Genomic DNA, 12,831 nt, shown 5'->3' with positions numbered 1-12,831 from the left:
CGAATGTGCGTGTAACTGCTAGTTTTAGATATAAATATATCTATATGGTGTTCTTTTAGCTACAAAGCAACCAGAATGAATTTTACGTATGAGAATAAAAACTTCAATTAAATATATTAGGCTCAACTTCCTTAAATTTGATCTCTTTTTATATTCCAAGTTTAGTCAAAAGCTTTCTCACTAAATGGCGCATTAAATTTAACAATTCTTTGTTTAAATATATTTTATAATGGAAGGATTTTAAAAGCGACATGGTGTTTTGATGTTTTCGGACATATTCCATTGTTCAGTTTTACGGAAAAGCTCCCGTAGTACATTCATTTATTTTCATGTATCATTTTGGACATCATTGACAGTACATAATTTGACTCTGTTTTAAAAACAGACCTCCAGCCTGTACGACTTTTCGTAAGGTGTGTTTACTATCCAGAAAATGGCCAATGATTTGAAGAACATTTTAATTTTAAAGAGGTCTTATACTTTGACCAACTCGCATCAAACATTTACACATTTACTTAACACAATTAACTAAACTACATAACCCGGTTTAGTACAAACTTTTAAGTACAAATTTGATGTGATATGTGTTAGAAACAATTTTAAAAGCAGGATCCTCAGTTGTCTATTGTACATGTCAGTACATGTACAATAGACAACTGAGGATCCTGCTTTTAAAATTCTGTGTTCTTTTAAAATTCCAGTGTTTGTAATTATTTAGATTATCTCTTCAAACAAAATATGAAATCACGAACTCACGAATTTTTATATATAAATAACTATTGGCTTTAATCTTGAGTAATTTTCAACAAATAGGTTGATTTTTATCACGTTACTAGATTTAATTCTAATAAGAGTTTGAAAAAAAAATATCATCGACTAAATCAAATCAGGAAGTGCATTTTTAATATTTACATACAAAACAATCCTTTAAACGAATACCTAGCTTTCTGTTTTAATTGACCCGACCTGAACTATTTTAAAAATTGGGAGAAAAATACGAGAACTCTCCTCGACCTAGTTCAAGGTTCACAAGGTGCATTTGCTGCATGGAGCATAGTTCTACCTAAAAGTACCGTTCTTAGGGCTCCACAAATATTAATTACATATTAAATTCTATACTGAACCGCTCTTTAATACGAAACTATTAACTAAGTACACAGAAATATGGTATTCTTATAGGAGAATAACATATCTCTTAAAACCCATGCAGGTTGACACCAGTTACACCCCACTGTGGCGGATACTAAGTTAATACCATGATATGACGGCGTATGGAAGCGCCCATAGAAAAATAATCAGTTTTACCTAGAAAAGTATTTCACCACATGTCCTACTGTGTCATATCATAAAATGAAAGTATGATTCTACTCAATCTATTGTCCTGCGATTTTCTCATTGACATCATGGTTATCCATTATACCAATTTAAAAATATTACAGTCTGTCTGAATGTGAACCTATTGATAGGGTTCTTGCGTGGACCAAGAAGAACAGATGTGCCTAGTTATAGCACAGGCGGATTAACAAACAGGAGACAAAAAGATATTTATGAAGTTACATTAATTGTTGGTTCATTGATAACTGACAAGATGTTTGGAAATGGTGGCAACATATTTTTCATGAGTAATATAAGTAATCAGATGGCCTATTTGTAACAACTTACAGTATTGGTCATGTTCTCGTTCTAGTCGTTCTAGACCATGAACATTAAGATAGTTGAGTATTACATGTGTGTAGCATACTCTTCTCAAGTAGCATTATGGATGGAAGCAGGGTTATAATTGTCATTGCCACTCCACGGTATGTAAACCGTAAGAAAAGTAGAAAATTTTGAAAATAAGAATTACATTATAATGCCGTCAACCAATTATAATTTCCTATCCATCCATTTGACCCTTGTGATATGTTCAATGACATTCCCTATTCAACTGTTACTAATTTTAAAACACAAGAGCATGAAACAAATCGACAAGGCTAGCCTTATATGGCTGTATAAAGCATTATATATAGAGTTATTGGCCACAAACCGTTATACGGAATATTGCTATAAAAGATTTCATGCACTAAACTACATTTTTAATCAGTGATAATTTTTTTCCAGAGGATTTTTAATGATTTATAATAAAATTTTAAGAAAGAACTGATTTGCTAATATTTGCAGAACACCTGTGGAATAGAACCCGCGATCACTCGGTTTGAGTCTTACCTATAAGCGACGTTGAATGTTCTTCGAAAAAATAACACCAGTGCTGTTCTGTACTGAATTATCAAAAAGATATGTTCTTGTAAAAATTTAATTTTTCATAATAAGGCATACCGCTAACAGATATATAACATATATCTAACAGTGATATCTTTCTGGATTTTTAAATAACAAATATTTCTATTCTAAGGATTCGCATTTTAAAAATTTAATTTTTTAAGTTGTAGCCATTAATGCTTCTATGCTTGAAATGGAGGAAAATGTGCGTCTCAAATACTAAGTAAAAACTGTAATCATTTTATTTTCATGTATTACAATACAAATACGCTTTAGACTTTAGACTTATTATACAATTTCTGAAAATTTTTAAATTAAAAAAATAAATAATGAGTCAAAATACAAACCACCAAACGATTAAAAGTGCTCCGTAACTTTGACTTCTTCACACTGTAAACTTCTTTAATCGAGTTGATAGCGCTGAGTCATAGTTGGTGAAAGTGACTAAACGTAATTACTTACTTTACGCGTCCGGATCTAAAATTCTGTCTTCAAAAAATTCCACCAAAATAGCTTTGTCATTTGCTATTGCATATTGGGCTGCACGTAAGGAGCATCTCCGAAGATTTGGCGAAAACAAGTTAAGAACTATAATGACATTCGTTCGCACCTTGAGCATGCTAATTCTTCCACCACCGAATGACTTTTACATTAATCAAGACTAAATGTAACAAAAAATATTATAGCTTTTCCTTTTTAAAATAACAGGATTGTGGAACATAATATTCCCCGGTGTTCTAGCGGTGTCTACTCAAACTACGAACACTGAGGGAAACGTGTAGCATGCTATTAGTACTCACAAAGTTAATTTCAGGAACCGAATGTAAATTACTTTATTTTAAAATTGCATATATTTTAGGATCTTAAAACAAAAAATATTTACATTACAATCTTAAGTATTAAAAGTAATAATGTATGTCCCCTACTTAATTTTTAATTATTTATAAAGTTATATAAAGTTATACAAAAAGGTAAAACTGTTTACCATGTTTGTACTGTTGGACTTTTTATAGCTAAGTCAGCGGTGGGTGTTCATAATATATCCATTGAAATGCTGTAAACTGTATTTTATGACAAATATACATGTACGGACATGTCCGTTAAGATATCCTAATAAAAATCAAAATGCAATCGATTTACATCATACATAACTATGATAATAGATAATTGATAATAGGGGTTTATTATATTAGATGCAATAGATTTTGTGGGGAGAGAGTGCTTTATCAATCGTGATGTCACTACCGCAAAGCAAATCTCTGTAAGCTAGTCATAACATTATGTATGAATTGTTATTGTATTCTTTGGATATTAATTCACTGTTAAACCTTCCATTTAAAACGGATATGAGGAATTAAGAAAACACATGCTCATAATGGACACTAATAGCGTTTAATTTATTACAATCAACAGCTTTGAACATAATAAGACTAAAAACAGTGTATACCAATGTAAAACAGTTTGCCTTAGCATTAACACAGACAATCACAATCACATCCACATGTAAAATCATATCCACACCCTGGACATCCGCACCCGCATGGTGAGTATCCGTATCCGTATCCTCCGCATCCGTATCCTCCATATCCTCCATATGGTGCATATGCGTATGGACATCCGTATGTATATCCGGTACTATATATACAAGGGTTAGCTCCAGGACTCGGGCCGGCTGGTAGTGGGCTCGGATAGGCTGCGGGGGAGGGGCCACTTATAGTACTACCTTGGTAACCTGGCTGTGGTCCAGAATATGGGGGAGGCGCTGAGAGAACTGATGTGCAAGCCACCAGAAGTCCTAGAAAATAGAGTCAAAATCATAGATTTACAAATTGTTTAACAGTTACAGCCAACATGATATGCTTAGTCAACAGTTTTTATGCCTTAGAGAAAACACACGGATTTATAATGACAACAGTAAAACTATAATTTATCATACTTATTTAGTGTTATTAAGTAGATTCTGTATACAAATCAGTACAGCAATCATCCTCAATGCTGCACCTCCCGAAGATGTATGCATAAATTCACCGAACATGTCTTCCAGATCCCAAGACCATCCGCCGGTGCAAAGTTTACATATATAGCCAGCTAGGTACACTTTTTTTTCTCATTTCATTTTACAATATATTAGTGATGTAAGCTAGTGTTTTTAAAGTAACCTGATTTACTAATCTTATAAATTAATAACAAACGAAAAAGAACAGGAAAAATCTCTACAATTTTTACAGCAATGCGTAAAATATTCATCTGAGTTTTCATTCTCAAATTTTTATTTTAGTATTGATAATCCGTATACTCATCCACATTTGTTTAGTGACCGTTTGTATTTATATATTTACAAATATTAATTTGTTATTTTAACTGCAAACTAAACTATATAAAGTGGAAAGCCTCTTTTACAAAAATCTTCAGTGAATTGGTATATAATTTTAGTTTTGTTAAGTAGTATCTAAGAAATAGACCTTATTGTTATTGGAAAAAATCACAGGATTATTAACATAGTACCTACTAATAAAACATAATTAATGTTTTAAATGTATTTGTTCAGTAATGTACATTTTGTTTCTTTCATTGGGGCCACAGAGGCCTTGAGAAAATATTTCTCCTGTTGATAATCGTGCTGCAATTAAATATAAAGCTTTTAAGATTTTATAAAATAAAACCGTAAAAGCTTTATCATCCATATTTACAACTAGCAGTTACCCACGGCTTCGCACACAATTTCATACCTTTGGCAAATATATGGGCAATTCTGGTTCAAGTGAATTATATTTCCGACGCCATTTCTGAGATTGCCATCTTCCCACGATCAAGAAAATATTCTTAAAAGTGTACATTTATGGTCATTGTAATTTACTTCGATGTTAGTATTTTTTTGCCATAGCTTATTTTGCCTCCTTTTCTAGCAAGAAAATATATACATTTTTTTGGAAGAGTGGCTGACGTGGAGAGCGGAAAACCACATCAACGATCAACGGCAGGCGAGTGTCAACATGTAAACGTGATGACGAAGTTCCAACGAACCAAATACATTTTTAGAAGTAGGACAAACAATTCCAACAAATGTAAAATAGGACGTGAGTCTGAGATGAACCTCCAAAAAATTTCGTTAAAAACAACAAATTCCATAAAAAGTATAGCATTCAAAATTCTGCACCAATGCAAGTGGGTGTGTCGATTTGTTTGTGAAAGAGGGAATTAAATATAAAAGGGGATGCAATATAGTTTCTCACAAAAAATATTTTGAATTTGCTTCCATATCAATTATAACAGAAAATAAAAACACTTTTGATCAGCCTCTATAGATCTCCTAATGGAAACTTTGATACTTTTATGGACGAAATGAACCTTCTTTTGCAAATCCTTTTTCAAAACCACAGATCTTTCGTTATCATGGGCGATTTTACCAGAGATATACTTAATGTAACAGACATTAAAAGAAGGAGATTAGGGGATCTGTTGAAAACCTACAATCTGCACTGGTCCGTGAACTCGCCAACAAGGGTGACAGCTACCACTGCCACTGCGATTGACAACGTTGTCACTAACATTCCGTCCGTGGATGTATCATTGATGGTCACGGCTGTCTCCGACCATGACGCACAGCTGGTTACTCTTAGCCGAGTTACCCGACCCGAGAATATTTGCGCGTTATGCGCATTATTGAAGGACGAATCTTGGGACTGTCTCGGCAATTGCTTCAGAGCTGATGATGTGTTTGCAACATTTAATAAAGTATTACTGTACTACCTGGACATCGTGTGTCTGTTTAGAAAAATATCTCAAAAAAGAAAAACTAAACGGAATAGTTGGATTACACCCGGAATATTAGTTTCGAGGTCTAAATTAAAAACCTGTTATCAGATTTCAAAAATATCAACCAATGAAAATTTCGAAACATATTTCAAAAACAACAAACAATTTTACAAAAAAGTTATTTAACCGGCTAAAGTTTATGAAGTAATGACAAATTAAAATCGTCTAATAATATATCCAAAACTGCTTGGAGTATTATAAAAAAAGAAAGTAAAGATACAAAGGCAGTGTTTCCTATAGAACTGACTGTAGCGGCAAATGCCATCATGGATCCCATTTTAGGTGCAAATTTATTGAATTACTTCTTTGTTGATGTAGCGGCGCGCCTCCGTCAGCTTCTAGCTGCACCGTTACCAACAAGTTTATTTAAATGGCGTCTCATCAAAACACGCCCTCGTAAAATGTGGCGTCCCGCAGGGATCTATTCTTGCCCCTGTGCTCTTTTTAGTTTATATAAATGACCTTTGGTCAGCTATATCATCTGGTCAAATAGTTCAGTACGCACACGATACTACCCTCTGTTTCCAAGGCAAATGCGAAGTCTTTGGAAATTGATTGCTTTGTAAATTCAAATCCATGTCTTAAATTTGTATGAAATATTAATCTACAAACAAATGACTCAAAATCAAACTTCAACTATTTGTCAGGGCGCAGAGCGCCCCCATGAACCCAGTCCATCAATCGTACTGAATGATATGGTCATTGATGATGTTTTAAGCTGCAAGTCTCTAGGAATTCACATTGATAAAGGTTTGTCCTGGGAAAACATGTGAACGATGTCTGCATTAAAATTTCCTCAGGCGTCTATGCTTTAAGGAAATCGGCAGAATTTTGTGGAATACACCTACTGAAAATGGCCTATTATGGCCTAGTGTACCCACATAATATGTTATACGGTATAACATTGTGGGGAGGGATTGCAAATGTCCATTTCCTGAGATGTTTCGACCCTCAGAAGAAAGCAGTACGAATCATGGAAAAAATAAGAATTAGAGAATCATGTAGGGATTCTTTTAGAGAACATGCGTTATTAAACTTCACAGCCCTCTACATGTACGAGACCGTCTTGTACTGTTGTTCCAAATGGATCGAATAATTCATGTTTGATAATTAATTACATTACGAAAAAATGACAATATTCGTTTGTTTCTATATAATCTGAAACTGTTTCTTAATTTTGTAGAACATTTACAGCTTAAATTGGTACATTAGGTCAAAAGTACAGCCCAGCGAACTTTCATCTATCATACTGTAGTTCTTTCCGGCTGAATCAAAGACAGTCTTCTGTGTCAAATTGTTACCATCTTATGTTTTAGGACATTGTATAAAGTAGATAAGTACTTACCTAATAGCTGAAATCGTAAACACCTAAAAATAATTGTTATTCCTTAGAGAATGTACTCACGATAACAATTTAATTTTTATTATTAATTTTACTATTTAAATTTTTTAAGGGAATTGAAAATAATAAACTATGTTTACACCTAACAGTTTATTCCATTAAACATGTTCTTTTAAATAATATTTCGCAACTTTAGAGAACATAATGGGATTTTTTGCTACTTTAAAGACTAGTGGGGCGTAGCGCAGAGGGATATTTGAAATAATAGTAAGCCTATATTCTTCTCAGGGAACCTAAGAATATTCTCCCAAAATGTCAGTACAATCAAATTAATATTTTACGCGTGAAAGCAAAACAAACAATCAAAGGCACTTTCACATTTACTCGTATAATATTAATTAGGATGCCTGTGACGTTAGACTACCAAAAAATCCCACTGACGTGAGACTTGTTGGAAATATTAGATTTTAGTTAGCGTACTTTTTTGACATTTTTAACGTTTGTAGCGATTTTTTCCGTCAATTTTTGATATAAAAATTTGGGTGGTCTAATATCACGCTAGCCCTCCTATACGTCACTTTGTGGCAAACTACATCAAATTCTTTACTATTTCGTTACTAAGTTAATTTTTCTTTTTTATTAAGTCTTCACTACTCATGTCTGTGAAACATTTGGCCACCAAAATTGTCCCACTTACTTAAAACTGGTTTGAATCGTTAGCTTAAATTATTCTTATCATCCCGACTCTTTAAGATATTTTCTATTTTTTAAATTATTTGAAATTCTTAATTTTTTGGGTGGGTTACCGTGAAGTGGGATGCCCAAAATTGCCTAGCCACTTAAAACTTGTAGGATAGTTACGTTGGTAAATAGAACATACCTACACAACAATAATAAGAAAGCAGTGCAAACTAAAAAAAAAACTAATTATTCCAACCAACTTTAATTGGGTGGACCAAATGCGGGAATGACCAAACCAACGTAAAATTAACAAAAAGCTATCGATTGACACGAATATAGTCTCACATTACGTGGGTGGGCTATTGTGCAGTAGATTTTAATTTGCTTTTAATTGGTATTCACTGTCACTACTTATTCCTTTACAGTAGAAATTATTTAAAAGATACCTATGTACTACAATTAGGAGTTACTGATATGTTTTAAGTATACGGCTCTGTTTGGAGAGAAAGAGCTAAAGCAAAAGTAATTTTCATGGAGCGGTTTCTTGGCAGACATATCCTTGATCGCTATTCGCCGTCATTGGGGAGACAGGTACGTTTTTAAAAACTATTAGAGAAAGGCCCGTTGGACTAAACCATTTCATATAAGAAATATTTTAAAATTCCATGGACAAGTGCCAGGAAAATTTTTAATAATAGACTAAATGGAAAGCAAACTGCGTTGTAGAATTTACCATTTACCGCAATTTCCTATACCCCATTCATCTCAATAAATTCAAAAAATTACTCTCCGAATTCTACCCTTCGACGAATTAATTTAAAATTTTGGCAACTTTCTGGTCATATTTTGAATCCAAATTATTTTAAGAAGGTGTTACATAGAGACAAGGCCACGTTTTCGACAGATGGTATGTTACATATTCACAACATGCAAACTTGGGCACTAGAGAATCCTCATGAATCTATGATAGGGTCTGACCAGCAGCAGTTTGGTGTAAATGTAAGGTGTGGTATACTTGAGGCCACATGTTGGGTTTTTCTTCCGCCCCGCATCAATGGAAACATTTACATAGAGTTTTAGGAAATTACTTTTCCAGGTTTATTGAAAGGCGTTTGACATGCACCATGGGAAGAAATGTAGTTTATATATCACAGAGGACTATTAATTTAGGTAATATTTTTACTGATTACCTCAATGCTACATACCCTCTTGGTAGTTAATTCCTGAGGTGAATTAACAGTTGTTTAAAGAATTAATTTGAAAACTTGTTAATTCTACAATTTAGAGTTGGAAAGTTATATTATTTATTGAATTTTTCATATTGTATTTTAATTAGCTTAATATAAATACCAAGTTTCATGTTAATTGCTTTAATGGGTTCTGATATTGATTAATTACATTAAATAAAACACACATACAGGAAGACAACAACAGTAACAACATAGGACTTATGAAATTATAACTGTTGTACTCTGTTTTGTGTTTATATCTTCCTGAAGTTAAACCAACCTCTCTTGAAAAATTAAACGATCCCAATGAATTTAAAGCTCGACTAAAATACTTCCCGGTGTCAAAGGCATTTTACACTGTTGATGAGTTCATAATGGGCCGCTGGGATGAAAACATTAGAAATTAATGAAGTTATTCAAGATTATTAACACATAACCCGGTTCTGATATAGATAAATAAAGAACGAATGACATCTTTATGCTGTGTGCTTGATGGCATACTGTTTTTATGCAAAATAGGCCTATTAATTTATAATGGTTTTATTTTAAAGTTGTAGTTTCAATTTAATTCAACTTTTCAACACACATGTATACAGGAAACGAGACACGTTTTTGGCGGCAGTTTCGCTTGCGAGATTCCATGTAGCTCTCTGATGAAACTGTCTGTGTATATCGCTTGTTACCTTAATTCCGAGTAGGTAAACTTATTTTAAAGCTCCTAGTTCAAATATCTCTCACAAAGTATCAAATTAACGGTTGAAATAAATAAAAAATATCGTAGGTCCCATTCTGTATTAATAGAACGTGTTGGTACGTATAAGCAATTAAATAATTAATTAGTGAGATTTAATCCGTTGCAACAAATATCAGCATTCATTACGAATTATTGAACCACATGGTTCAGCTCCAACTACGTAATTGGCTTTGAACATCAGAAAATTTTTTTAATTAATACATTTTTCTAACGTGTAATTTAACCTATATTGCAAGTGAAATAATTTCCAATAATTTTTATGGCTTGGGATACAAAGCAATATTAAGAAGAAATCAAACCCTGTAATTTTTTACTTTATATTACGATTACATTGTTTTTTAAGATTTATTAATGTCTAACAGCAGAGAAAGTGTTGCCACTTTGTTTAGAAGTTCACTATTTTTGCATATGTTATTGAGACACCTACATCTTCGGGACATTATTATACCCTTGCAATGGATTTTAACACAGTGAATAAAATATAAGAATTGTTTTTTATCAACATTTTCTGTAGTATTACAAGTTTACTTTAAAGTGTATTTGAATTGTAATACTGAATTAGGTACAAATGTAGTAACAACTATTTTGATTTATTATTGTGCGATATGAAAAACTATGCTGGAAGTAAATACGACACACAATCTTAATAAATAATGCAACATTTATTTCAGTGAAAAAGTTCCTAAATCTATTTAGAGACAATTGAGTAGACCAACATTACAATAAATACATGTCTAGTATAATGGGTATCCCAAGTTTCCGTACAATGGATATCCGAATGGTTCGTAATAGATATCATCAAATCCGTATCCACAATCGTATCCACCATAGAATGGGTACCCAAATCCTCCAAGTCCAAATCCTGGGTATCCAAGTCCTCTATATCCTCCAAATCCTCCGAGGAGTAAGGAGGGGTCAGCTCCTGCACTAGGGCCGGCTTGAGACGCGCGTGGCTGGGCAGAGGCGGTAGGACCGCTCACGGTACTAGCTTGGTACGGACCCGGCTGGGGACCCGGGTAAGGGGCCGGTCCCGGTTGGGGTCCTGGGTAGGGAGAGGGGGCTGCGAGCACTGAGGTGCAGGCTACCAAGAGTCCTGACAAACAAGTTTACCGTTCACACAATTACAACAACAAGTAAACTGTGTGACCTTTACACCATCCATACATTTGGAAACGGATGCATACCGAATTCCTAGCGTGTATCTGAGGCTTGCTGTAGTGCACACACGTGTTTGTGTGTGTGTGTGTGTGTTTGGTGTTCTTAAAAAATATATACACTGGGTAAATTTCCCGTGAAAATCTACGAAAAATCCTTATTTCTAGCCTGCAACTAGGAATTGATTCCTACTACTTTCCGACAACAGACTATTCCGATATAAAAGGTCAAATATAACAATTGAATAATTAAATGTAAGTGCAAAGTTTATCACAGTCTTCACTCTGGGAAAGGATACTTATGCACTTATTGATACTTAAATTCCGTGTTTTCAATTGTGATTTTCAACTATTCGAAAAAAAATAAAATAAACATATAAAATACTATTATTTTTATTTCATTCCAAAAAATTCGTCCAATTATAGCAATTATCCCATTATTTATTATTAAAACCCTTTAAATTGTGATGAATCTCAAGTTCTAGTATATTAATAAAATGAATTAAATTAAATAAGTTGCAGGTAAAAAAAATTATATTAATTTATACTTTTGTATACACTCAGGAAAGAAAGGTTTAGTGAAACTGTATTATTATTGTTTTTAATATAACTTTGGTGTAATCGTTACTTAATTATTTAGTTTGATATAAATATATTAAATTAATAAATGTTTATTACTGTACCAGAGTAAAATTTTATAGGTATTATTGTAAAATGTACAAATTTAGACATAAAGGACAAAGTTAGTTAATAAATTATTAAACTTAGTATGATTATGGGTGTTGAATGTCAGATCCATAGTTAATATGATCAGCTGTGCTTATATGTCTCTGTTTTCACGTTTCCAGTAGGATAATGTATAGATCACAATATAGAACATTTTTATTTGAAACCAGTTATGAACTTATTTTAGTTCGTTATATTAAAATGAATAAGATATTAATTTAGTTTTGCACGTTTTGTTTAAAACAAATAGAACTTTATTATATTTTAGTATATGTTATATTGGTTACAAATTAAGTGAATTGATATTTTACATATTAGAAGTTTTCTATAGTTTAAAGCATTGAAACTTAGCAAAATGATTTTCTTTTTTCAAAACGTTTAGAAATGAATAAGTATTTTTAATTTTAATTAATTCATTATTTTTCTTACCAAGCGTGAGAGCGATCATGGTTCTTGGTAGAGGTGGATGTGTAGTCCTAGATGGAAGAAATGATTACTGATAATGACAAATGATTTCGCCACCTTATATACCAACATCGATGCCGTGATATTTATGCTCTGTAAACTTAGAAACACGTATCAGTATGTACACTGTCTTTGATATTGTGTTCTTATCAATATACTAACCATGTATTTTTTACAACCGGAAATGTTTATAGAAAATTATTCCTAACGTTGAATAGTATTCCCTTCAACAGACTTTTAAATTAAAATTTGTTCTTTAAAAAGCCCGTTCACTTAGAAAAACTAGCAACTGGTAACTTAATAATCAAGATAATATCTACAGCGTTACAATAAATTATTCGTTATAACATAATGTTACTACTAAGTATAAAATAAAAATGGGTAAACTATAAATTAACAATAACT

At 32.7% G+C, this 12,831-nt stretch overlaps 1 protein-coding gene across 2 annotated transcripts; it reads right to left on the bottom strand.

Moving 5' to 3' along the window:
• Nucleotides 1–3,632: 3,632 nt before the first annotated feature.
• Nucleotides 3,633–12,540, bottom strand: LOC124366194 (chorion class B protein M3A5-like). Of its 2 annotated transcripts, none has more exons than XM_046822556.1 (2): nt 12,391–12,526; nt 3,633–4,054 (listed from the first exon to the last, which is right to left on the bottom strand). In XM_046822556.1, exons 1-2 carry the CDS (start codon nt 12,407–12,409, stop codon nt 3,732–3,734), a joined length of 342 nt encoding a protein of 113 aa, XP_046678512.1. In that variant the 5' UTR covers nt 12,410–12,526; the 3' UTR covers nt 3,633–3,731. The 2 variants fall into 2 exon arrangements, with proteins under 2 accessions (XP_046678512.1, XP_046678511.1); XM_046822555.1 differs by lacking the exon at nt 3,633–4,054 and adding an exon at nt 10,725–11,174 and having other exon boundaries at nt 12,391–12,540.
• Between the last annotated feature and the right edge of the window lie 291 nt (nt 12,541–12,831).

This window comes from Homalodisca vitripennis, chromosome 7, assembly GCF_021130785.1.
Source record: "Homalodisca vitripennis isolate AUS2020 chromosome 7, UT_GWSS_2.1, whole genome shotgun sequence".
Lineage (NCBI taxonomy): Eukaryota > Metazoa > Arthropoda > Insecta > Hemiptera > Cicadellidae > Homalodisca > Homalodisca vitripennis.
Note: the sequence above shows the minus strand (reverse complement) of the source record. Positions and strands in the feature narration are given on the sequence as shown.